Source organism: Macaca thibetana, chromosome 12, assembly GCF_024542745.1.
Source record: "Macaca thibetana thibetana isolate TM-01 chromosome 12, ASM2454274v1, whole genome shotgun sequence".
NCBI classification, from domain to species: Eukaryota; Metazoa; Chordata; class Mammalia; order Primates; family Cercopithecidae; genus Macaca; species Macaca thibetana.
The window spans coordinates 21,192,573-21,219,860 of record NC_065589.1 but is presented as its reverse complement, the minus strand read 5'-3'; the positions used below and the strand labels follow the sequence as shown (position 1 = coordinate 21,219,860).

Below are 27,288 nucleotides of genomic sequence, written 5' to 3'. Positions count from 1 at the left end.
TTGAAAACCTCCCCATCAAAGCACATATACAAATGTAATAACTGGCAATTGCTCAGTTTCTGGGATGCTGCTGGACCTGCTGGAGCACCAATGTACCCTCAAGGATCCATGGATCCTAGGTTGAAAGCACCTGGCAAGGATGGGTAACTGGTTGTTTGAATCAGTGACAAGGATGTAAGAGAGGAAACTAGGGATATTGAAGCAGAAAGTTTATATCATCAAAAAGGTACCGAGAATCACCACCATTTGTTGAGTTCTGGCTGGATGTCAGACGCTGTGCTAAATGTTTCAATATATTTAATCTTTTTAAAGCTCTTGCATTGTAATTATCATACAAGCAAGGAAATGGGCAGAGAGAAGTTAAGAGACTTGCCCTAGACTGTATAATTAGTAAGTGGTGAAGCCTGAATGCCAACCAAAGTCTATAGTCTTAATTACAATGGTCTAAGTCAGATTTTCAAATGCATTGTTCTCAAGGGTGAAGAATCTTTAGAAGATAGTAATTTTTAACCTCTAAGTATGCTCAATTGGAATTTAAGACTTTTTTGTTTTAATTAAATGACAACAAATAATTCATTTAGGCACACCGTATATATAGCAAAAGTTATTGAAAAGAGACAACCAGATTGCAGGGTTGTATACGGCAACTACTTTATTATTTTCAAATGCAAACTCTCTGCATTTAGTTTGCTATTTTACAATTTTACAAACTAGGTATAAAAGACCATAAATAAATGACATAAGTTATGTGTACCTAAAGTTCATGAAGGGAAGAAAAATACCTTGACAAATTAAAACAAAATAGAAAATCTATGTCTAACTCAAGAAATCACTCAAATTTTGGAACGTGTGAACCGAACAATGTTCTGTTAATTTCTTTTTCAGTATGAACTAAATTATAATATGCCTTATACATTCTAATTTTAACCACAGTCCTTGCATATTCCAACATACTTAGAGTGATACAAAAAATAAATGCACTCTTCAGTGTGTATCAATGCTTGATGTTGTTTGGAGAATGTTAAATAAGTGAAAATATTGCTTCTAGAACTTTCCTTTACGGGTCAGAATTTAAGTGTCTTCAGACAAATATTGAGGCTATACGGGTGTACGGATTAATACACATATCCTTCACAGATTGAATACAAGAGGTCTCAGAACGCACACACCAGCAGTGTAGTGAGCGCAACCTTTCTTTAAAATAAGAACGTTTTTCAACACACCAGAACATTTCACTCGTAAGATTGCTAAAAAATAACTTGGGGCCTGCATACACAAGGTGAAGCTACTTGATTTGGTGCAGTGGGGTAGTTTCCCGCTGCTCTAGAGATCGGCACATGAGTTAGCATTAGAGCTCACTCAGCCAGGGCTTGCTCACGGCTAGACCCAGACCCTGAAGTTGGCCTCCTACCTTTACCTCTGGAAAAGATGATCTGTTCAGAGATTCAACCTCATTTCTTTATACATATGTTTCAGGCATCAATGCATAGGCACATCCCTTAAAAAACATATTAAGGTCCCCACAAAGGGGTGAATTAACTTTGTCACTCTGGCATAGAATACAATGCCACACACCCTGTCAGAATGTAATAAATATTTATTGATGATTTTCTCTACTTATTCAACAATAAATGGTTCAGAATCTATTTTTTTTTCCTCATTTTTCCCTGATTTGATGTTATAGCTTATATAAATGGCCACAGTTTCTGCAACCATAGCTTAGGATAAGCAAGGCAGCCACTCAGATTATGAAAAATGGCAGTAAGTTGGCTGGAGTTTGGTATACATTATCTTATATCAATACTGAATCTTCACACTCCGGAGCTCTGATCCTAGAAGGCTGATGCTCTTGTGAGGGCAATAGGAGTTAGCTGCGTATTAATTACTGTAGAACTTTCCTGGTAATTAGGGAATCTGAAATTGCCTGAGGCCATTTCATCCCAACGACCTTAACCTCAGGAGTCACTGGCATGCATTTTTCTGTGATATTGGGAGACAAAGTATTAATCCAGGACACACCATCTCAAAGCTGACACACATATCTACGTTCATCTCCAAAAGTATATGAATTGCATATATTTGTTCGCATTCAACAAGTCCATTTATGCAGGAAAACAAAGGCTACTTGTACTCCATTTGGGGTTACCAAACACATTCCATCTCCTTCTCTCTCTCCGTCGAGGAACTGATGATTCAGATGAGTTCAATCAGAATGTGTAATTTTGACGATGGGTTGTCACCTGAATGGATTTATATTTTCAATGACTTCACCATTAAGGTGAAAATGCCTCTGTCCAAAGCTGTAGAATTCTTATTAAGGTTAGTGTGACGGCTACAAAATACACGTATAGATCCAGGATGCTGAACATCTCTGGGTTGTCTTTCCAAGGGGACGGTCTCCAGGTCCACTGCATCATGTGGTTCTTCATCTTGAAACCGGTGGAAAACTAGAACTCTCCAGGTGTAGCATTCCACAACATTCACGGGTAGTCCTAAGCATGAGGCTACACACATCCACACATCCACACACAGACACGCACGCATACACACACACTCACACCTATGTACACACATCAAAAGAGATAGTCAGCTCATATTTAGTCTAAGAAAAAAAATATATTTATATCACTGCAACGGCACACCCTGGGTAAAATGTTACTTCCGCAATGCATATCATAGGCAGCTCATGGAACTGGCTTTGTTTTGTGTAGTTGCACCTGACCTGGTGTCCATAGTAAGACCTGTAGCATTTGGTCACTTGCTGCCACACCAATGCAGCAGTGACATACAGGAATGAAATATGGAAATACATATAAATAAAACCGCAAAGAGTCCGGGGGCAAGGGCTCTGCAGAGCTGGTGCTGTGAGACAGTGCATTCCTCAGTGCAACTGGAGAACAGATGCTGAATCTGAAGTGTTTGCTGTTTCTTTCACTGGGAAAGGGGATTTGAAAGTCACACATTTATTCTTTTTCAGGTATAGGTGTTGTTTCGTCAGTGTCTTTGCCCCAGAACTGGCGTAACTGAAGTAGAAGAAACACATTTAGACGGAACTGAGAAGGGCGTGTTCTGTTTTCTTCCATGGGTTTTGTAATCAACAGGAAGGGCTGTGAGGCCAAGATAGCAGAATCTACTCCCTGTAGATAAAAGAGCAAGACTTTAGACAAAACGTCAACCAACACTGTGAGCCAATTGTCAACCACTATTGTAAGAAGGAATATATAGGTTCACAGAAGTTGGTATTCTTCAGTAAAAGCAGTTCAGTGGGGAGATCACGAACTATACTTTCCTTTTCTGAAAAATAGCAATTAGAAAAACAAAAAGAATGTTTACTAACAGCTTAATTACAACTCTGAGATAGGCACTATTCTTACCTCCAGTATAGGGATGAGGAAATTGAGCACAAGGAGGCTAAGTACCCTGCCTAATGCCATACCCTCTGGAGTGGCAAGGCTGGGATTAGACCCCACAAAGTTCTAGTTGATATTTATGCTTTAACCACTGTTGAACGGCCTGTCTATGAAATGAAAATCCTGACTTGTTTCAGTTCACAATCTACCCATAGTCAACAATAATGATTGAAAAATGCAAACTAAGAAGTGAAAAAAAGTGGTTATTTTTCTTAACAAGAGAGTAACTCCTGATAAACTGAAGTATCTAACGCAGCGAAAGAGCTGTACTCTCTACATGTAAGCAGGCGGGAGAGAGGGAACTCGGGACACAGGGAGAGACTTGCTCTGTCAATGACACAGGTCTTCTAGGCTCAAGCCTCCTTCCGCATACCAAGAACTAATCCGCCTCAGGCTGGAATTCTAGACATCAGCCTGGAATCGAACAAGGTTGGCACACAGCAATGGAATCATCGTGGCTCCTCATTGTCCATATATTTGTCAAATAATCAACTCAAACCAAAGGAAGTTCCCTTCTTTCATTTGTAACAACCAACTATCCAGATTACTTATTGAACTATACCTCCCACCACAGTGACCATGTTTAGCAGCTGGTGGCCCCAATCAAAGGGCAGTAATTTAGACCAAAATGCACTTTTATAGATTATTTTGCCTATTTTATCAAATCACTTGTTTGTTTTGCATATGTGTACATTTATCGTGTAGAGAATAACATATATTTTTTTGTGGTAAATGACCATATTTAAAATTGTAGAAAACACTTTAGTCTATTTAAAGAGAGAGAAATAGTTTTCTGGCCAGGTGTTGTAGCTCATACCTGTAATTCCAGCACTTTGGGAGCCCAAGGAGGGAGGACTGCTTGAGTCCAAGAGTTTGAGACCAGCCTGGGCAAAAGAGCAAGATCTCATCTTTACCAAAAAAAAAAAAAAATGAGCCAGACATGGTTGTGCACACCTGTGGTCCCAGCTACTCAGGAGGCTGAGGTGGGAGGATTGCTTTGGCTTGGAAGACACAGGCTGCGGGTGCCATGATTGCACCACTGCACTCCAGTGGCGACTGAGTGAGACCCTGTCTCAAGAAAGAAAGAAAGAAAGAAAGAAAGAAAGAGAGAGAGAGAGAGAGAGAGAGAGAGAGAGAGAGAGGGAGGGAGGGAGGGAGGGAGGGAGGGAGGGAGGGAGGGAGGGAGGGAAGGAAGGAAGGAAGGAAGGAAGGAAGGAAGGAAGGAAGGAAGGAAGGAAGGAAGGAAGGAAGGAAGGAAAGTTTGCTCATAAGTTATCCAGAAACAAATTTTATTTAAGCAATTTAAAATTATAAATGTGGGTTAGGGTATTACTACGCACACCTTGAAGAAGCCATTTGTTAGCCACTAAGGCTGTTCATTTTGACAATTATGTAAAAATGACAGAAAAGTCATCAAATCTACTTTCTAACTATTTCCTCTCTGGAAATCAGTCAAGTCCATCAAATGTAGTTTTTGAAACCTGAATGTGCAGGAATTTCATCAGGTAGGCAGGTATTTGAAGTATGAAGAGAACATGAATATGATCTTAAAACTCTAGAGTGTATTCCACATCCTATGGACACACAAGGTTGGTGATGGTTTCTGTTGCTACTAGAAATTCTTAGAGGAGAAAGAATGGTCTCATAAACATGTGTTGCCTTTCAGTCTGCCAATTCCTTCTCCACTTAACATCTGGATATCAATAGATATTACTTAAACACATTTGTAATATTAAGTGGACAATTTGGGGACTTGTGTGTATGCAAAAATGATTGGACATTTGAAGTGAGACGTATGGGAATGTGAAGACTTGTACCTACTTAATGCCAGGATAAGAGTTGAGTGAAATGAGCCTTCTCCTCACCATTGAATTCAGGCAACTCCTTTAACATGGGAAATTTCTTAAACAGAGACCAGACAAAGCATGTGGTCTACGTAGGGTCATGAGTTAAAGATAATTCATTGTGACTAAATAAACAAAGGCTTGTTCCTTTGAGTCAGTTGTGACGACATCCAAATGTCTTTACCATCCAGTTCTTTTCATTGCAACAGAATTTTACTTGTGTGTATCACTGTCTTTCCCATTACAAAACAATAATTTTATAAATGTCAAGGCTAAATAATGCCTGTTTATCCTGCCAGCATAACTTGAAAGGTCTACCACCATTGTATAAATATGTATTTACCTCCAAACTCTCATAAATCCATTTAAGTGAAGAAGCTTCACTGCATGACCCCCCCTACCACTGAACTTCATTTCACCCCACTCTGGCATGTTGTAATAAAACAATTGGGGTCACAAGTGAAAGACAGATGAATAATACTTGGACAATGTTGGAGGAAGAAGTGCACCTTTCTTCTGTGGAACTCACCGCGTTTCACTTAAGAATATTTCATACACACTTGCAACACCACCATGCATTAGGAAAGGTGTTATTATTAAGGTATCATTATCTCTCTAATTTCCAGGTGGAGGAACGGAGTTATAAAGAAAAGTGGAGCGAATTTCCCAGTGTCAACATTTCAGTTGGCTTCAGAATCCATAGCTGTCCGGATGCCAGAGTCTGGCTCTGTGCCCTGGGAAACAATGCATCATTCCTATTGTTCTCACATTTCTCTTCTAAAACTTCATGGAGGCAGTGGAGAGAGTTAACACTTTTACTGTTGCTGGATATTATTTAAGGCACTTGGAAAGTCCTTTTCTGGCCTTTGCATTGGCCTTGACTCTAATATATGCATATGTTGAAATTTTTAAGATTCAGAAGGCGACCTTTGAATAAAATAAGATTTCATACTTCACCTCTCTTTTGATCCTTCCCTGATTACTTCATTTACAGAAATACCTGCTGAGCAGGAACAAAACACCACCAGCATAGTATATAATGTTAATTTGTTAGGCTATTTCAGAATGGACTTGTTCTCTTTTGAAATGGTCTGCTTTTAATATGTTCAGTGTTTAGAAAACACCTTGTCTTAAGTTGTTGACTTTAAGAAAAAAAAAAAAAACTTTTAATTATTCCATGTATGCAAGGTAACATTCTATTGTAGTTAAAATATAATGCCAGCTGGGCGCAGTGGCTGATGCTCTGGGAGGCCCAGGCAGGTGGACCGTCTGAGGTCAAGAGTTCGAGACCAGCTGGGTCAATGTGGTGAAACCCTGTTTCTACCAAAAATACAAAAATTAGCCAGGCGTGGGTGGTGGGTGCCTGTAACCCCAGCTACTCAGGAGGCTGAGGCAGAATTGTTTGAACCCAGGAGGCCAACGTTGCAGTGAGCCAAGACTGCCCCACCGCACTCCAGCCTGGGCAACAGAGTGAGACTCTGTCTTAAATAATAATAGTAATAATTATTATTATTTTTTTACCAACCAAGCAAAAAAAAAAAAAAGTCCTATATTTTTCAGCTTTTAACACGAATATCCAGAACTCCTAGACTTTTGCAAAAGTGGTGATAAAACAAAAATTGTTGGAGTAGTTTTAAAAACAAATTTCACATTCCTTCTGAACAGAAAAGCTTTTACAACTCATGTTGCAAAAAAGGTTTTTACTAAACTGTCATGATTTGACAGCATCAAATTTAACATTCCTTGCTCTATAAGAAATAGCTTTCAGGATACAACCAAGGGGAAAAAAAAGGTCGTTAAAATCAGCAACTCTTGTTTAAAAGTGATAAAAATGAAATAACTCAAAAAAAAAAAAAAAAAAAGAAAAGTTAAAATGTGTCCAGTCCAAAGTTATGTCCTTTGCTTCTAGGAATGAACAAACTCAATGCCGGGATGTAAAAATAGAAGCATTGCAAGCTAATAGGTTCATGATGTGCAGTGCATTTTTCAGTAGGTCAACTTTCTGATCATGAGGAAGCCAAGGCGAGTTCCAAGTCTTACCACTGGCATCTTGGTAAATCCTCTTTGGCCCTGTTTGGGGACAGAGTTTCCTGGAGCAGGAGAGAAAATGAGGCTAATGGAAAAATCTCCCCAGTACTTCTCCACTGAGGTAAACTCTCCAAAGGAGAGAGGAAGACTCCTGTATTTGCTGCCTGGTGCCCAGAAGATACTCAATAAATATGTGTGCCATGAATGAATGGCACCAAAGGACAGGAGGAGCCCTTCGTGATGGAAAGCACACAGCCAACAGCCAGCGAGTGTCTAGGACCATCCCTCAGAGCCTGACCTCATCTGGTTCATATGTCACTTCTCCCCAGAAGAATAGCAGGGAAACCACACTGTGTTTGGTCTCCTCTTTCACTGTCATAAAAGGACTGAAATCCCAAAAAACATCGACACAACCTGAGAGACGTGAGAGAGTATTTTTCTGTTTTCAGTATTTCGAATGAGATCCAGTTTAAAACACGAAAGAAGTTTTCACTGGAGAAAAATTCATTCTCGGTTTTTGGACTTACCTTGCAGATCTGGGGTCCCTCCTTTAAAGGAGCGAAGTGTGAACGTTCTCTATTCCAGATTGTCACAGCCCACTATCCATAAGATAGGACAAGTTTGTAGAGTCCTAAAACAAGACTTTATATGGCACAGCCTCAGGCCCAAAGAAACAGACCTCATTTGTCCAGTTAGGGATTATGGGGCTTGGTTTTTTGTGTATATATATATATATATATATTTTTTTTTTTTAAATCCACTTTCCCTTTCTTTCCAGCCCCCTGCGTCATAGGAATTCACCAGGTGGCTTGAGCACTGAAGAGGCAACACTAATGAGCCACGTCGCTTTCTCCTAGGATGTTTTTTCCCCCATGGTATGAACCAAGCCCTAAAAGCCACAGCTGAGTCCTTAAAACATGTTCCTGGGCATGGTCTTCATTCCAGTGAAAGAGAGATGACTGTAATTTATGCCACAAACAAAATACAATGGTTGTAATTCCACATGGAGAGAGAATCAAGGATGTCTCAGAAGCTCAGTGTCCGGCAGCAGATACAGCATCAAAACTCGGAGGCAGTGTTCTATTTCTATAGGTACATGTATTTTACAGACTGGTGATGAACAGAAAAGTACTTCTGAGAAACGATTTGTTCCAGGTCTAATTCAGATGACCGGCAGTCATTTCTGTAAGCCCCACAGGTTCAGCAATCTGTACACCAAGCAACGCTGCAGACATTTTTTTAAATTTCTTTAATTTCAGAGGGCGAAGACGAAGTAAAAAAAGTGCAGTTCTTCAATTAAAGTGCATGGATGAGGTAAACTAATTTCAAGAGTTTTGAGTTTATTCAGTACTGGCTCAGACAGGAACCATTCTGCCGTGCATCTGCTGCATTTGGGTTCGCATTGCCTGGACGCTGCTCAGAATCTTATTCTGGTGCGTGATGGCTGTGATACCAATTCTTGCCAGGTCCCTGTACATAGGGCGACAAAAGAGGGACAGAAAAAGTCATGGGGGCTGACAGTCTCTTTTCTAGGGCTTCATGCAGACACACATTTGAATCAGCCACAATTAATACAGCACGACAAGGCAGGTGTATTAAAAAGTTTCATTAAGCAATTTAATGCAACAATGTAGCTACTTTATAGAGGCTGTGTAAAATTACACTCAATCAAAACGAGAGGCATTCCAGTTTGTTTTTGCTTTTTTTTAAATGAGTAGGATGATTATGCAGCTCAAAGCAAAAAAAAAGAAAATACTATTAAATCTAGATTTACCCTTTCGTGTTACATCGTTGAGTACTTACTCCTGGTTCACGTGCACCACAGCCTCTAGTGTGGTATAACCGGCAGCTGTGAAGTTATCCTTATACCGGTCCATTTTAATGGCCTGGAGCCAATCGCCCACTGATACCACAGCAGAGAATTCAGGGGAGCTTGGATCCAACAAGGCAGTGTTAGGTCTAGAAACAGAACAAGAAAATATAAGCAGAATGGAGCTACCAGAGAGACAAGAAGACTGAAATCTGATTGCCTCAAATTAGGCAAGGAGAACCAAAAAGCTAAGAGAAGGTTTTAAATGGAACAACTGTTGTTAAATGTAACCATGCGATATTTTGCTCTTAATTTCACAAAGCTGCTAAAGCATATATCAATCATCCTATTTGTTCTTAATTCTATTTCCTGCGCTTGTTTTATGTGGCCCTCTGAGGGCATTCATGCTCATAGCAGGTCTTTTAACACCCAAGCCTGGGGTGAAGACTGGGAGAGCCCTCATGGCTGAAACCTGTTCAGTCTTTGCAGAAAGAGTCCAATCCCTGCCAGCACTGAATATTACAGACTTTCGTTCAGCAACTATGGAAACCCTAGTGAAGTATGAGTAAGGAAAACTGCGAGCTTGCAAGCTGCCAGACTGGATGGAAGCAGAGAAAACAGCAAGAATTCAAGTCCAGCATGCTTCCAGCCAGGTCTGCAGGCAGACTTGGGGCATTCAAACAAACTTGGGACAGCAGGGAGTTAATCCCCTCTTTAATCAACCCATGCCTGACCAGCACAAGTGCCAAGGCTGGCAGAAGAATGGCCACTTTGATCACTGTTTGGATTGCGGAATGTGCTTCTCGTATTCCCTTGCTGGGGTTCCTGAATAATGATTTCAACAAATTCAAAGCACTTCTTATTAACTTATTTATTAGTTTACTCATTTCTTAGGCCAGGTGTTTTCTATTAGGTCACTGTCACAAGCAATTACAGGTAGGAATTCTACCTTTCCTAATGATATTGACACATAAAAAATCATTTACTAATAAAAACTATTAAGAGAATTATAGTTAGCCATCCTCATCATCCAATTGCTTAATAATCAGAGTAGGGCTTCATGGGGGCATTTTATACTACCTTTATTATAATAACCTGTAGAAAAATACTGCTACTTGTTAAGTCATAGTTTTTGAACTTGTTTTCCCTAAAAATTACAGAATGTGTTTGATCTTAACACTTTGACCTGATTTTCAATGTGATACTATATTTAAGTACAAACATTTAAATCAGAATTGTATCATTACTACTAAATTTTCAACCAATAAACCCTTTCCTTGTAAAAACAAAATTAAGTCAATATAATGCTTTAATTTTCTACATAGCAGAATTAATCCAATTCGATTTTTTACATTTTAATTTTCATCTAAATCGACTTGATTTGTATTTTTTATATAAATATTTTAACAAAGACATGTTTTTTATCAATCAGTTTCATGTCCAAATAATACCTTGCCATTGTAATCTTTCTTTTGTGTCCATTATTTCAATATGAATTTGATTTTCTAAGTACAATTCTGTAAATGTTTATAGCAAAAAGAATCAAAATGTAATTATTCTTTCAATTTTGAGTCAATAACAAATGTTACCACATAGAATTTTGGACATTTAATTGAGTGTCACTATAAAGCAATAATATTTGTTATTAGACAAAAGCCAATAGTTTGCATTTACTTCTGACTTTAAGTCAAAAGCGTTAATGAGGAAGATGTAGGCTCTGAGCAGTGACAAGGTCAAAACGACCTTACAATGAAAATATCTTCACTCAATGTCAATAATTTTAAGGGTTGTTCTGAAGCTTATTCTGGAAGCCTTTGTGCTCTTGGTGGCACACCATGACATTAGCCTAATTTTGTGCTGAGTCACATACCATGTTATACTACGTCTCATTATAGGTAAGCCATAATAAGCTTCAAAGCTATTTAAGTACCATCAGCGAAAAGAATTTAGAACTGATAATAGTGTATCTAATACCTCAACTTGTTTTGTACCTTGGGGCAAAGCAGATGCTATGTGGTAAGAGTGGTTGAATGACTTATGCTAACAGAAGAAGTACCAAACACCATAAAACTGGCCTTGAATGGACCCTCAGAAAAAATACATGGGCTCTGGTGCTGAAGATCTAAAAGGTGGAAGAGAAGTCAGCTGGATCTGGAAAGGAGGCCTTATAGTCATCTATTTCACCCTCTTGGAGAACAGAAGAACAAGAAATAGCCTCACAATAGTAGGAGACTTTTTTTATTTTTTAGTTCACATAGTGACCAAGTGGCAGAGGTGAAATGTTAATTCAATCCTTTTCAGTTTTCTCTGAAAAGAGCTAGACCATTGAGAATTTTGTGTAGTGGCTAATGACAGGGATTTGAAAACCTGGAGGAGAATATCGGGTATCTCTACTATCTATTCCACAGTTCTCTCTTTTTTTTTTTTTTCCACGTAATGTGTACTCCTTCTCTTCTAGGATCTTTAGTCTAAGTTTTCAGGAGAAAGATGAGAGGAGAACACCACAGGGCCTGCAAAGATCGGAAGGGCTTAAATACTGTGGGAGAAAATGTCCTATTTTTAACACAGGATCATGATGAAACAGAAGCCTGTGAGGAGCCCAGATTTGGAGATGAGTGAGTGTCTCACCTCTCGCAGGCCTGAGTCACCTGGTCTATTATGCCTGTATTCTAAAATTATTTAACTGATAAAGATGGTCGACACCCTTTCAGAAGAGACTACTGATATGTAGATATCCCGAATCTTATACCAGTAAAGTCCATTCTCCATATAGAAAGTCCTCACTGAACTTGTAGGACTTACAGTATCTTTATGTTCTCTACAGACTGATATGCTTCTTCATTTTGCTCATTCCAAGAAGATAAGTACCTCTTTTAGGTGGTCCAATCATTTTGGTCTTTAAAATCATTCCCAAACATTCATCTGCATGCTTTGTAACTCAATCATTTCCTATCTTGGCCCTGTTTCCTCCTACTCTGAAAGACTCAGAAAAGGGAAACCAGAAGAACTGAAAATTAATGAATCTCTTTCTTACAATTAACACTTTATAAGTCAACTTAAAATTGCTGTGCTTAGAGACCTGTCTTCTAATCTTTATTTCTTACTATTCCAATGTTTCTGCCCCATTTCAAAATATAGCTGATCTGAACATCTTCTAAAAGTACATTTCATCCCTCTTCCTAAATTTCAGGTCTGGCATCCTAAAATAGGCACTTCAGTTATTTCTTTGCTATTATTACTTTTTAAAGCTTTTTCCTTATAACTATTTGATGCCTGACAGGTATTAAGTTATTCAAAATGCTGAACAGAACTACCTTAAATACTGTACTAATTGAGAAAGAAGCCACCCAGTTTGCAGAGAGCCGTGAACTGGCCTCTGATGAAAAGGCAGGAATTTAAGTGAGTCACCACTTGCCTGCCTCCTCTAACGTGTTCTTTCATACGTCACTATTAAGTAAGCATGGCTGACCTGGAGCTCTCCGTCCCTGTCCTCTTCAAGCTGTTGGGGTTGCGGATGAGTTTGTCCAACATGTTGACAATCTGCCCAAATTTAGGCCTGTCGCTTCTCTCCTTCTGCCAGCAGTCTAGCATCAGCTGGTGGAGTGCAATGGGGCAGTCCATTGGAGGGGGTAACCGATAGCCTTCCTCAATGGCTTTAATCACCTATGGAAGACAACAGGATCGTACGTTAAGCTGCCAGGCAAAGCTGCTATTCAAGGTTCACCCTTCTGACTGGCATGTTTCTTGTGCATGAAGCTGCCAGCAAGCTGGAGCCTGGGAACAGCTCCAACTCCTTCACATGAGCCAAAGCTAGACCTGAGTATCACTGGCAACAGGAGAGGGAAGCCAGCTGTTGCTATGAAATGTACTCTAAAGGGAAGACGCATCAATCACCAATGTTCCCAAGTGGCTAGAGCCCAATCAGATCTGCAATGTGGTGTCAATTTTGGTGATGGCCCTCAGAGATCACATGGCCCTGCCCCCTGCCTCCAGTCCCCTGCCCCACTCCATTCTGCTCTTCAACATTAGCACACCTAAACACTCTTAGCAAAAGAGACTCTGACATAGTGCTAAAGACCTCCCTTGGGAAGCAATTAATAGCTGTCTCCAAAATGGAATTTTCTTTGCATCCTTTTAAGCCCCCATCCTCTTACATAGACAGCTAGTGGGTCAACACCAGAGTCCAAGTCCAGATGCCCAGCCATTTTTTCTTTTGGATTATTTTACCCCTAGACACCAATTCTGAATTTCTTTCTTAGTCTCAGTTGGCTGTCAGTCGACCCTGTTAAAGGTGTTAGTAAGTAGATTTTTTTTAAAAAAAGTAAAAAACAATGTAAAAAATTCCTTCTTTTGGGGCATTTACATTTTGAAGGAGACCCTCTCACATCTAAGGAAGGAAGCTACAATGGTAGATGATAATTGTCTTATTGGCGAAGACCATCGAAAGTGCCCAGAGCAGTCTACTTGCCTAGTAAGTCATCAATAACTCATTCAACAGTCTCTTTGCTAATTCTAATTTTTCTCATCTGTCTTCACAGGCATTAAATTATTTTCTTATAGACTTTTCCCTAACATCCTCCCCCCACTTTGGGGTATAAATTCCAATAAAGTAATATGGTAGGACATACCAAATTTATAGAGAATTACTTCACAGCTTTTTGGCTACTCATTATCTTTGTTTATGGATATCCTCTGAGATTCTGGAGGTGCTTTTATTTGTTTGGGAGTCTAAACATTTTATTTGCTTTAAATCACTCCATTTATTTTTCTTTCTATCAACATGATAGCTGCCTGACTGCTCAGAAATTGGCCTTCGACAGAAAACAGTCTGTTGGGTCCAGTGTCTTTGGATTAGTATGACTGTGGTCTTCTTAATTACAGCACTGTTTCAGTTTAACAAATCATCTTGTGATTTATTGAGCCCTCTGATCCTATTTCTCCTATGTATTTTGCCAATATCATGTATCAGTATCACCTACTTTTCTTTGTAAAGCAGACTTCTCTATGCTGTCTTATTGAACCTTATTCTATTTGTTTCTAGCAATTACACTACGTCAGTTTGATCACCTGGGTTTCTTTTATCTTTCCAGGTGCATGGTGTTGACTCTAGACTTGATGAGAACATTTTGCACTGAATTGAGGAGAATGAAAGCAGTATTGGGCTGACGCCAGGGGAACATAAATTGTTATAACCCCTCAGACTGATTAATGCTCTTTCATAAGCTCCCTATCCACTGCCAGCTTGGAAGATGGCTCATAGGTTAGCAAAGCATATTTTCTCAGTTTACTGCTAAATATTTTGGGGGGCAGAGGATTAAACCAAACAAAAAACTTGCTAAGTTTGACATATTTTCAACAGTTACTTTCACTCCATTTACCATATGCCAAATTAATTCTACACATCAAAGTAATTCTCCAGATACACTTCCTATTGATTCCTGTTCTACATAGAATCCAACACAGAGACAAATAATAGATCAATATTATTTGTGAGCAAGAAATGGCTTCAGATGCCTTTTCATGGATAAAGCCAGAGAACTGAAAGTTCAAAACAAAAGAACTGTTTTAATGTATATGTATATAGAAACTGCCAAAATTACAGATCTGAACATATTTAGGGTGGAAAAACTGACATCTTTAGATTCTCTGTTCTTACGAACATTTGGTCATGACTTCAGTAAAGAAAAATAAAGCCTAAGTATCAAATAATTACAGTAACTACATTTACTATTTGCTCATTTAGGTTTTTTGTCTTTGTCCCTCTGAGAGTCTCTAACCTGAATCCAAACGTGGCTATAAGAAGCTACTAGAAGCCGTCTGCATAACATAATCATATAAGCAATAGATTACATGCTATGCACACTTCCATAGTCTTTTTCCAGCCTGTAATTACTATGACTTAGGCTAGCTGCTTTCTTCCTAACTGCTAAGAATCTTCTGTTATAATTCACAGATAATACAATGTGAACACTACCATTCCCCTTAATCTGGCTGCTCAGCATAGAGAATTCTTTTTGCCCCACCAGACACGGAGTGCATCATTTTCTCTATTGCTCCAAACATTCTTTAATTGATAAGGCAGCCTGCATGCTATTTCTTAAGCGCACCTGGCTGTAACCGTCAAGGCTGCGCAACTTCCTGTTGTTGGAGGAAGACAAAGCAGATGGATAGGTAACATTCCACCACAAAGATAATTATTGAAAAGAAGTTTCCAAAATATAATTCAAACTGATAAACTGAATACCTTGCATTTGTAAACCCTCTCTGATAATGGCCTACCACATACATAAAAAATTTAGGCAAGTTCAAAAAGTATAGGTAGCCATTTAATTTTAATATGATTCCCAATCTTTCCAGCACTAACGTAAACTTTTCCAGAATTAGCTAAAACGTGTTCCAGGAAGACCCCTTGATCTAGGGCTTTCATTTACTTTTTTTTTTTTCTTTCTTTCTCACTGGAGATGTTTGTAATTAAATTCTATTACTCTGGAATCTTATTAGTGTCATTATTGAATCCTTTTCTGAAATTGCAGTCATCGTGGATACTCCCTTACAAAGTAGTCCAGATGGTACATTTAAAGGGATGTGCATAATTTACCAAGGGTCATTGAGTGAAGCTTTATTTTAGAGTCCTCAAGGGGCGAGCTCTAATTACAATGATGCCAGCTTTAAAATATTCACTAGTTTTCTTTCAATAAACCTTTCATGTCCGTTTTATCATACGTGAAATTTATTTTTTCATAATCTTTGCATTTTCTTAAAATTCAGTTTCATTTGGTTTTACTTTGGTTTTGAAAGTTCACCAAGTAAAAATACCATCCCATATTTTTTATCCATGCATCTATGTGTGTATCTATCTCCCATACTGTACCATGTAGGCCATTTAATTCTTGTCCTTGAAATCAATAGTCGTTGGTTATAATGTTGAACTAGCTTGCTAGATATATCTGTATTAAGAAATTTGAGTTTAATGTATCATTTCAAACCCCGTGCTCACTCCATCATACAGTAATGCAGAACTTCCTGAATCTCAATGTGAAAAAATATATTTCAGAACATAGAGACTTACATCTTGATTGGACATATCCCAGTAGGGCCTCTCCCCGTACGACATCACTTCCCACATAACGATTCCATAGCTCCATACATCACTTGCTGATGTGAATTTACGATAGGCAATTGCTTCTGGCGCAGTCCACCGGATAGGAATCTTGCCACCCTGTGAACATTTGAGCCATAAGTTATTCCTTAAGTACATCACTGATGTGCCATTTTAGATTCTGAATGTAGTTCCTGCTAGCCAAGCAGGACAACAGCATTCTTGAGATAGCTCTCAAAACAAAAGACACTTGTTCATTTTAACACAAGTCTTCCAGGTTAAGACAGTTCTCCTATGTTTTCTTTACTCACCGGGAAGTGACTAAGTAATCTAATTATGTTTTTAAAATCTACCTATTATCTGAGCTCTGCTTAAGGCAATATTCTAGAAAAAAAGAAATCTCAGGTTTTACAAAATACATGTTATCCACGGGGTATCAATGATATGTAGCTGACATCTGTTTGATTTTTTTGTTGGATTCTTTCACCCGGGAGCACAAAGGAAGGCAATGCTTAATACTGCTTCAAAAATCATGAATGAAGGAATTTAAATATGAACATTTCTATCCAACACAAGTCCACCTCCCCTTATACAGCATGAGAAATATGCCCAATAGCTAGGGGATGATATGATAAATAGGTCTTTAGAGAAAGCCAAATAATACCAGACACTAGAGCTATTACTGACTTTAATGGAGTAAGGACAGGATTTTAGTTGTTATTAAATTAAAAAAAAAAAAAAAAAGACTTGTAAAATGGTAAAGCAAGTGAATATTACCCAGGAAAAGTTTCAAAATGCACTTTTTTTTTTTTTTTTTTTTTTTTTTTTTGCCTCAAAAGTCTTGTTTGTTTATGCTTATGTTTAAGGTATTTTCAGTCAGGTTTTCAATGTCCTAGGGTTCCACCTGGGGAAATTAATTCAAGTCTAATTCAGACCCTTGAGGTATCCCCAGGGCCATCATTTAAAAGTTTTCTTTGCTTTATTAGGTAGGGCTAGGAAACAGGACAATAAATTGTACTGGAAATTGCTTTGATACATTGCAGTGAACTCTGAACACCCAGTGTATTGCATTCATCCTTGTTACACACAGGACACTTGTACTGCATTCCCCCCCTGCTTAAATATTTGTCTAAGGTTTTATCTATGTAAATGTATCATTCTAGAAGCCTCCTTTAACTTTTCTTTCTCCAACTACTGGGAAAAAATAAAAGATCTTCAACATTCACAAAGATGTATTCTTTTCTAAATGAATGGACTTGGAATTCAAAAGAGGACAAGCATAAGAATCAGAATTGGAGCCAAAGAAATAGAATACTATACCCCCTGATCCCCCCGACAAAATAAAAGGCTCAGCCAGCCAACCAACCAAACAACAACAAAAAACCCCCATTGCTTGGGACTGCAGATGCAAAAATGAGGAGTGCTAAAAGGGGAAAATGGCTGGTAACTGTCAGCTTCGTGTTGATTTTAACAGTGTCAGTGTTAATGGCCAATAACTGTTTTATGATTCTGTGTTTATTCCATTAGTATTTTATATTCAGATAGTGGAGCTAAGATAGCACAGCCATTAACTGTGTACTTAAAACTCGTAACTGTGTCTTAATCCCCGCTTATCTAGCAGTGGTAAAATGAAGGCCATTAGATACTAGAAAACCTTGCATGGTATAAATGTTTTATAAATCCTGTATATACATTCTGAGATTTGGTAGCCAACCAACTAGAAGCATTGCTTTGTCTCATTTAGAATAAGGATTTTTTTAAAGAATAGAAAAAAGGCAAATACAAAATCTAAAACAAAAACAAAAACAACAAAAAGGAAGAAAGATTAGGAAGACAGCAGGCAAGTACAAGTGCAAAAAAATAAATAAGCAAAGCTACCTCCTGATTTTCTCAGTAATTGATCATTTGTTGTATAAACTGATCCTTAATGCTTGCTTCTCAGTTAGCTCATTTTTATTTAAGACACCGCCTTATTGTTCATTAACACTTTCTCCCCACTGCCCCCCCCAAAAAACACAGAGGGAAAGATAATTCATTTTGCTTCTAGTTTGTGGCTGTTAATATTGTCATCATCTAGGGTCAGCTTCAAAATCCCTCTTTTCTTGGAAACATGGTTTAAAAATGGACACAGCAATACGAGGAGGCTTCGAGGCATGAGAAAACTTAAGAAATAAAAGAATTACAAAGGGCTTCAATCTCAAAGTGAGAAGAGAAGAACAGTTTCACCAGAGTGAAAGCCCAGATGTCACCAATCTTTCTTACCCTGGTAGTGTAAGCTGCTTCCGGATCATCCTCAAGCACTCGGGACATGCCAAAATCAGACACTTTGCAGACCAAGTTGCTGTTCACCAGGATGTTCCGTGCGGCCAGATCACGATGCACATAGCTCATATCAGATAAATACTTCATCCCAGACCCAATGCCACGAAGCATGCCCACCAGCTGAATGACTGTAAATCTGCCATCATTTTTCTGCATAGAAAAGGAGTGAGGAACAATCCCATTACCATTAGGCCAAATTAATTCTCACCAAGCATTTATTACTTGGATCTTTTTGGATATCTGTATCCGGTATGCAGTGAAACTCAACATGATTTCCAGGCCCTTCTGACCAAAGTCACTAATTCAGTAGCAGACTGGACCCTAGGAGCTGGGTTTGCTTCCTGTGACAGATGGAAATTATCCAACTGTAATGAATCTATGGCTCAAACAGCTCCACATTACAGGAATAAATCAAAAACTACCCTTGTTGAACACGGATTATTTAATAGCCTTAAAAATCACATCATTCTCGATTTCTCCTCTTCTTTCTTTGCCCCATTTTAAAAAAATCCACGAATACCACCGAACAGAACGAATACAAGGACTCTGTTAGGAGTCTTCCAAATACCAACATTCTTAGGTTTAATATAAAGTAGTCACATACCCTGAGGAATGCATCCAAGGAGCCATTCTCCATGTACTCTGTTATGATCATTACTGGTTTACCTAGAGTTTTCAGAAAGAAAAACACAAACCTTTGATGAGCACTGCAGTTAATGAGATAAAAATGGGCTGTGCACAATTTTACTGCCAAGACACCTGTCTTGTGTGATCTAATTTAATTAAAATAAGCCAAGCTTATGCCTCAGCTGTGGGGAGCTAGGAATGAAATATTAAAAGGACGAGTAGGTTTAAATTCCATCTGGATAGTTAACCCTTTGGGTGGCTTGTTGACAAGGTCTTTAACTAAAGTGGCCTCTCGTATCCAGGGAGCAACATGAATGGATAATTGCTCTCTCAAGCAAAAGGGGAAAATGATAAATGGGAGGGCCTGTTTCAATGCCAAAATAATCTTTAGGATAATTAATTTATTTTGTCCCCAGAAGAGCCACTTGTAAGAAGCTAAGGACATCAATAGGCAGATCAACTTCTTTTCTTTATTTAGAGAAATCCGTGTTTCAGGGAGCAGTGGCTATGTTGAATCCTTCCTTATCCAGACACATCTTAAAACCAGGCATGCAGCCGGGTTCGGTAGCTCACGCCTGTAATCCCAGCACTTTGGGAGGCCAAGGCTGGAGGATCGTCTGAGGTCAGGAGTTTGAGACCAGCCTGGCCAACATGGTGAAACCCCGTTTCTACTAAAAATAAAAAAAAAAAAAAAAAAAAAAAATAGCTGGGCGTGGTGGCAGGAGACTGTAATGCCGCTACTCAGGAGGCTGAGGCAGGAGAATTGCTTGAACCTGGGAGGCGGAGGTTGCAGTGAGCCAAGATGGCGTCAATACACTCCAGCCTGGGCAACGATACCAAGACTATGTCTCAAACAACAACAACAACAACAACAAACAAACAAGCATGCAACAACAACAACAACAAACAAACAAGCATGCAACTTCTCTCCACTGTCTTGCTCAGCTCAGGGGCTTTGTCCTTTCTCTTCACTTTCCCTAGCTATGAATAAACTTGCTTTGGTCTGATTCTTTAAACTGCCTACCTCAAAAAACAAACAAACAAAAAAACCCAGAACAGTCAAAGGAAAGGTTCAGTAAATTATTTCATCTGAGACAGGAATTTAAATTCAATACTAGAACATTCTGGTTCCCCCCATTCCGCAAAGAAATAAAAATGATTTTAAGCTCTGAGCAGAATGAGGTGGAAACAAGATTTTCACTGAACTCCTCTTTCTGAGGACTTTAGGACATAAGAATCATTCTTTACTTTCCTGCACAGGCAATGAGCTCAAGGTCTGAAATTCCTTCTTTCTAAAGGGTATTATTGTGGAGTGGAGGGTGGGAATCATGAATTTTTTTTTTTCCTAAGAGAAGGATAAAACAGGTCCCTAAAATATTCCTTTGGGAGAAAATGAAATGTCAGTTTGATACACCAAAAAATATTATTTTATTTTATTTAGACTTCAGTCTACAAAAATGGGCTAAAATATTTCACCGCTGAAAAGCACCCATGATTATTCTAACGAAATACATTTTCCACCCAGTGATTCCATCAGCTTATAATTTCTGGCATATAGAGAATGGGGAAATTTTTCACTTTAGGGGCAAAAGTGTTGAAGAGTGCGTTTTTAATTCCATGAAGTCCAATATATCAATTTGTGATATTTCTTGATTCCTTGAGTTTTTGATGTTGTGTCTAAGAAATCACTCAGAGGCAAACACTTTTGTATTAGAAAACAGTACCATGGACATGTTATTTTCAAGTGAGGAAAGAAGGCTGGTAGAAAAAGTGGGAATCTTGGTGCAGACCAAAGGTGAATAAAATCACTTTTAAGTCTTTTCTCTTTGCCGGCAGGGGTGTGCTTGCCGATCCTCTATCAATATAAATAGGAAATGCTTAGTTCTCAGATTCATTTACCCTCTACATGTGTGACCACGGTTTTCTACTTAAAAAAAAAAAAAAAAAATTTTTTTTTTTTTTTTTTTTAAGAGACAGAGTCTGGCTCTGTGGCCCAAGCTAGAGTGCAGTGACAGGATCATAGCTCACTGCAGCCTTGAACTCCTGGGCTCAAGGGCTCCTCCTGCCACAGCCTCTTGAGTAGCTGGGATTCCAGGCGCTAGTCACCGAGTTCAGCTTGTGACCATAGTCTTCTGACAGAACAAATGTGCCTAAATGAGTTTTAATCAACTGCCTCAATCAAAAGATACTTTGTCAACTAATGAGAAAGGGCAGCCTCTCATGGCTGTGCATTAACACCTCCTTGCATTTCACCAGATCCCTCTGGAGCTGTGGAGACTACAGGAGAGGATCCAAAAGCAAGGGTCATGCGGCGAATTTATGGTCCTCCTGCCAATTTCAAAAGTTACTCAAGTAACTGCTGGTAATGAATTCACACGCTTCCACTCTACCCTTTCACCCTCACACCTCCCTAGTCGGACTCTTGGCACCATCTTCACAATTTTTCTGCATTCCTTTTTCTGTTTATTAAAAGTATCCATTTGTCAGAACCTTTATGAGCTCTACAAGAGAAATAAAGACGAATGTCTCCATAAGCAGAGGGGCTTATAAAATAGGCCTGGGCTGGGCTCTTGGATAGAGGAGTCTCCTTCCCTCCACTAGGCAGGGATGCAGTGGGGAGGAGAGGGGTGGGGGAAGGGAATAGCTTCTCCAGTAGAAATTTTAAATCATTTTAATTCAGTGACAACTGCATTATGCAAATGCATCCAGTCGTTTATAACAGTTACAGCTGTAATAGCTACGCGTTTTAGAGGCGCGGTGGGACTTTAATACAAAGATCCCCTGTTTCTTCTCTCTTCTGCAGAGGTGCTAGGAAAATCACTGTCTGCGACAGGAAAAACACCCTAAGCTGAACAGAGCCTCCTTTTTAGAAAATGGACCTGCAAAAGTATTTAAAGGGAATGTTATCTTTTAATTAAAGTAGTGAAGGACTCTGGGCGGCCCTGAAGGCCACAGGCAACAGAAAAATATCCTGTCTGTAAAACTAATCTCAAAAAGCAAATAGAGCTATTCTATGCTAATTATAGCCTTCACCTCAGGCAGAAAATTATATATCCTTCACATCAAGGTTCCTTTTTTTTTTGTTTGTTTGGTTTTTTTTTTTAAAGATTCTGAAGATGGGGAAAGATGTACCTACTTCTTAAGACATAATAGCACCATTGAACACATATGAGGTTTTTTTCTGAAAAAATTTGCTATTGTGCTAACCACCCAAAATACTCTATTTCATCCCAAAAATAACCTTATAAGGCAAATGCTCTTTTTACCTCCATTTTACAGATGAGAAAACTGAAACAGAAAGATTGAACAAGCAGTCCAAGGTCACAAGCTGTAGTAGCAGCAGAGCTGGTATGCGGTCGTTTGTCCCCAGTCCAGTGGTTCTCAAAGTGCGATTCCCATACTAGCAGCACTGGCTTCACCTGTGGTGAGCTCTCTAGCCCTCCAAACTTACGGGCTGCACACCACCTGCTGAATCAAACCTCTGAGGAAGAGGCCCAAGAAACTGTCCTAACAAGCTTTCCAGAAGATTCTCATTTATGTTTGAGGACCTCTGAACTGAATAGTGTATACTTTCTCTCCCATTTTAGTTAACCACCTCATTTCTTCTTCCTAAGGATTTTGTACTTTGTGTCCCACTAGCCACCTGCCCCAGGCCTAATGTCTCATTTTTTTCTTTTCTTTTTCCTTTTCTTTCTTTCTTTCTTTTTTTAAGTAGAGACAGGTTTCTATTAAAAAATAGGTTCAGGTGCCTCTGTCACCTGGACTGGGGTGCAATGGCACTATCATAGCTCACTAGGAATGATATGGACAGGAGGCAGGGAAATACTGGGTAGAAAACGGTGGTTGCATGCAAAGGCCCCACCTTCAACCCTGCAAACCATGGGCGTTCGGTTGGCACAGCTAAACTCCAGGGGAAGATTATCTTCCTATTCCTATTCCTATTCCTTCCCCTTTCCAGCTCCCCATTCTGCTGAGAGCCACCTCCATCACCCAATAAAGCTTACACATTCACCATCCTTCAAGTCCATGTGACCTGATTCTTCCTGGACGCCAGACAGGAACCCAGGTACCAAGAGGGGAGGGTGAAAAAGGCTGTCACCTAGACTCTCCACTAAGCTGGTTAACACTTAGCCATTTGCAGGTGGCAACTGCTAAAAGAGCATTGTTTGTAACATACACCTTCTGGGGCACCAGAGATCACTGGTGACCACTCACCTGGGCTCCTGCAGGTGCTAATCTGTGTGCTCCCCCTCCCACAAAAAGTTTGAGCTCGGTGGCCAAGCAAAACAAGCCACACCCCATTGCAAGTCCCACGAGGAGTTCAGGAAACTTACCCATCTCAACTGTAGCCTTGAACTCCTGGGCTCAAGTGATCCTCCTGCCTCGGTCTCCTAAGTAACTAGGACTACAGGTGTGAGAGATTGTTTTTCTCTTTAACCTACCCTCCTCCAACCGCTTCACCCCACTGGGGTGGCTATATTGCCGTTACTCTGCACACGCTGAGTGAAGATGCTTTCCACAGATACCTTGAATCAAAGAAGAAAAGCCTTGGAGACATAGCCCCAGGCTTACCAGATCCTTGACTTGTAGGGTATATGAGGGCTCCTGGAACAGAGCCACCTTAAACAGGGACTGCCTCAGCTGTACTGTCTATGTGGCACTTTATAAGTTGGTCTTAGCCAGCCTTACAGACATATTCAGGGTTTGCTTCACAAAATGCATCTGTTGAGCTGTGTCGCATTTTAACTGAAGCGTGGTTCACAGGCTCAGTGAATGCTAATGGACTAAAAAAGGAAAGTTCAACCAGGTGTTACTGTAAATAGGTGCTGAACTGCAACAGCCATAAATCAGGCAGAGCAGACAAGCAAATCCCCCAATATATTAAAGATTCCCAAGCTTCACCCTCTGCATCTGGAACCAAAGATTCCAGCACAAGGTGTGGCCAGGTTTTGTTGTGCTTTATAGGAAAAGTCCTTAAATTTTATTTTGCTTACCATCTGCTTGTGCCTATCCTATGACAATCAGTTTGGCCTAGCAAACATCTGAAAGATGGCATGGCATACCAAAAATCTGCTATGTTAATTTCTCTCAAATCTCACACAAGCTGCCTTGGAGATTGGGTATCAGCCGAAACCATAGACCCATTTAGAGCTGACTACAAGATTAATGACTTGTCCTGCACTGATTTCCTCCTATTAGCAATCAGTGGGTCTGCGCCATCTGTCATTTCCCTGGAAAGAAAATGTGTGTTTAATTTCCCAGTAACTTCTAACTTGGCTTTGTAAAGGGGGTGACCCACGTACATTTAGTGACCACGCCTTCCAAGTGAATGATGTTCGGATGGTCAAACTGTCCCATGATGCTGGCCTCGCTCAGGAAGTCTCTCCTCTGTTTGTCTGTATAACCAGCTTTCAGCGTCTTGATAGCCACACAGATCTCTCTCTTGCCAGGCACCTTGAGACGCCCGCTGCATACCTCACCAAATTCACCTTTGGGAGAGAAAAAGAATCTATGATGGACCAGAAACACATTCAAGATGAAAGAATAATAGCTAACATTCCTTGAGTGCTTGTTACATGCCAGGCCCTGTGCTAGTGCTTTGCATAGATTATTTCACAAAATCCTCCATGCAACCCTGAAGTAGATGCTACTAGCCCCATTTTATTAGAGAAAACTAAGCCTTAATGAAAAAACACTACGCAAAATCTTAGTTAGTAAGAAATAGAGTAAACCTTTTGAATGCAATCAATCTGATTTCAGATCGCATTAAGTTTCTCTCTAAGAATAGAATCAAAATTTGTACTAGAGTTCTTTATAACACGATATTTTATACTCAAGAAAAGGAAATTTCATGTATATACACACATAATATACTCACAAATACATTTACATAATCCACACACATATTTAACATCCACCAAGAAAACAGACTCATTAGCAGACAGACACTCAGACACTTACCAACTCCTATAACTTTTTCAATCTTAATGCAGGATGCGTCAATTTCTTTGGCAAATTCTCGAACTGCTTGGTTGGGATCTTCGTACGTGAAGGGGTCCACATATGTTCTCACACCTAAGTAATAAACATGATAAGTTGGCTGAATGTTTCTCAGGAACCACTAAAAAACATAAGTAGTTTAGGTCTAAAATTACAAAACATAGGAAAAGTCAAGTTAGCTGTACGGTCTTGACATACGAAAATGGTTAAACTCTTGCTCTGGTTTTCATTAGTGGGTAAACAAAATATTGTTAGCTACTTAAGAGGCTGCAGCTTTACTGACTTCCTGGAATGTCTTCACACTTCAAGGACAAGATTTTTAAAACCACCCATCCAATGGAGGAAATTTGGATTGTGTTAGTTGAATACTATTGTCCCAAGCAGTTGCTCATAGCTCCCTTGCGTTTGCATGAAGTCCTGCCCACTGCTTTCAGTTATCCTCCCTTAGGGAAGAAAATAGAAGCTTTTTAATTTCAACCAGCTCTTTCCACATGGTGTCACATTTTGCCCAATATCTGGATGAATTAAATATGTGACTGACAATTAACAAAATTAGATTAAATCTAAGTTAAAGTAGACAATAAGGTTAACATCAGCTAGTTGATTTGAGAATACAGACTCTGTAGTGGACCTCCACTTCTTTTCTGTTTTGGAAAGACGGTGTCATAAGCAAAGATATTCAACTTTGCCAGAAAGCTTCAGCTAGAGATAACCATTGTAGCCTAACTGTGAATGGTCTGGACATCAGGAAGTACGATTCAGTCATATCTCATACTACTCATAAACTAAATTTAGATGTGTTTGGAGGCAGCCCAGTGACAGATATCCGGGCCAAGAGGCAGAAGTCATTGTAAAAAGCTTTGTCCTGGCATTTGCTCCTCTCCCTCCTGGAGCTGCTGGGACACTAGGACACAGAGGCTATGCAGGACACCAGTTGGCCCAGTCCCTTTGACTTTCCAAGCCTGTAGGTCTTGGCCTCATCCCAGCACCCTTGGTTAGGAATAAGGTCCTTAAACTGGCAATTTCTTGCTACTTCTTTTTAATAGATCAGCTTTTAAAAAAAACATATATCCCACGTAAAAACTGAAAAAATATGATTTTAGGAGGAAACGAGGTGAACAAATGGAAAGTTGTTAGACACTCCATATCCCTCATCACTTTATATGCTATAGCCAAGAAAATCTTCAAGATGAGTCTTGTTATTCCCAGTCCCTCTCCTTCTTCTATTTTTTTTTTTTGGAGACAGAGTCTAGCTGTGTCACTCAGGCTGGAGTGCAGTGGTAGGATCTTGGCTCACTGCAACCTCCGCCTCCTGGATTCAAGCAATTCTCATGCCTCAGCCTCCTGAGTATCTGGGATTATAGGCGTGCATCATCATGCCTGACTAATTTAGGTATTTTTTGTAGAGACCGAGTTTTGCCATGTTGGCCAGGCTAGTCTTGAACGCCTGATCTCAAGTGATCTGCCTGTCTTGGCCTACCAAAGTGCTGGGATTACAGACATGAGCCACTGTGCCCGGTCAATCTTTCTTCTATCTTTCTGCACTAATATGTGAGAGACTTGTTACTTGTCGTTATCTAAATATAAATAAATTAAATTTAAAAGATCCCTTTCTCAGTCATATTAGCTACATTTCAAGTATTCAACAGCATGTGTGGCTATTGGCTTACATATTAGACAGTGCAGATATAGAACAATGTTATTTTAGAAAGTTCTAGTGGACAGCTCTCCTGGATAGTCACCAACCACTGTCCATTTAAAAGTCTTCTACCAGCTGGGCACCGTGGCTCACGCCTGTAATCCCAGCGCTTTGGGAGGCTGAGGTGGGCAGATCACGAGGTCAGCTGAGGTGAGGCTGACATGGTGAAACCCTGTCTCTACTAAAAATACAAAAATATCAGCCGGGCGTGGTGGCGGGCACCTGTAGTCCCAGCTACTCAGGAGGCTGAGGCAGGAGAATGGCGTGAACCTGGGAGGCAGAGCTTGCAGTGAGCCAAGATCGTGACACTGCACTCCAGCCTGGGCGACAAAGGGAGACTCCGTCTCAAAAAAAAAAAAAAAAAAAAAAAAAAGTCTTCTACCTTGCTTAAGTCACTCTATCACTCTAGAGCCACTTCTTTGAATGTCTTCTTTGACCTCTTTGGAATA

At 39.6% G+C, this 27,288-nt stretch overlaps 1 protein-coding gene across 1 annotated transcript in view; it reads right to left on the bottom strand.

Annotated features, from left to right (window-relative positions):
* Window positions 1-626: 626 nt before the first annotated feature.
* EPHA4 (EPH receptor A4) overlaps window positions 627-27,288 on the bottom strand; it is a 156,946-nt gene continuing 130,284 nt past the window's right edge. Inside the window, exons 11-19 of the mRNA XM_050752480.1 lie at window positions 25,102-25,215; window positions 24,444-24,629; window positions 19,118-19,179; window positions 18,454-18,663; window positions 16,162-16,311; window positions 12,562-12,755; window positions 9,086-9,241; window positions 7,810-8,752; window positions 627-3,137 (exon numbers count right to left, since the gene is read on the bottom strand). Coding sequence (XP_050608437.1) covers window positions 8,638-8,752; window positions 9,086-9,241; window positions 12,562-12,755; window positions 16,162-16,311; window positions 18,454-18,663; window positions 19,118-19,179; window positions 24,444-24,629; window positions 25,102-25,215 — 1,187 coding nt within the window. The 3' untranslated portion in view covers window positions 627-3,137; window positions 7,810-8,637. The remainder of the gene's footprint in view (window positions 3,138-7,809; window positions 8,753-9,085; window positions 9,242-12,561; window positions 12,756-16,161; window positions 16,312-18,453; window positions 18,664-19,117; window positions 19,180-24,443; window positions 24,630-25,101; window positions 25,216-27,288) is intronic.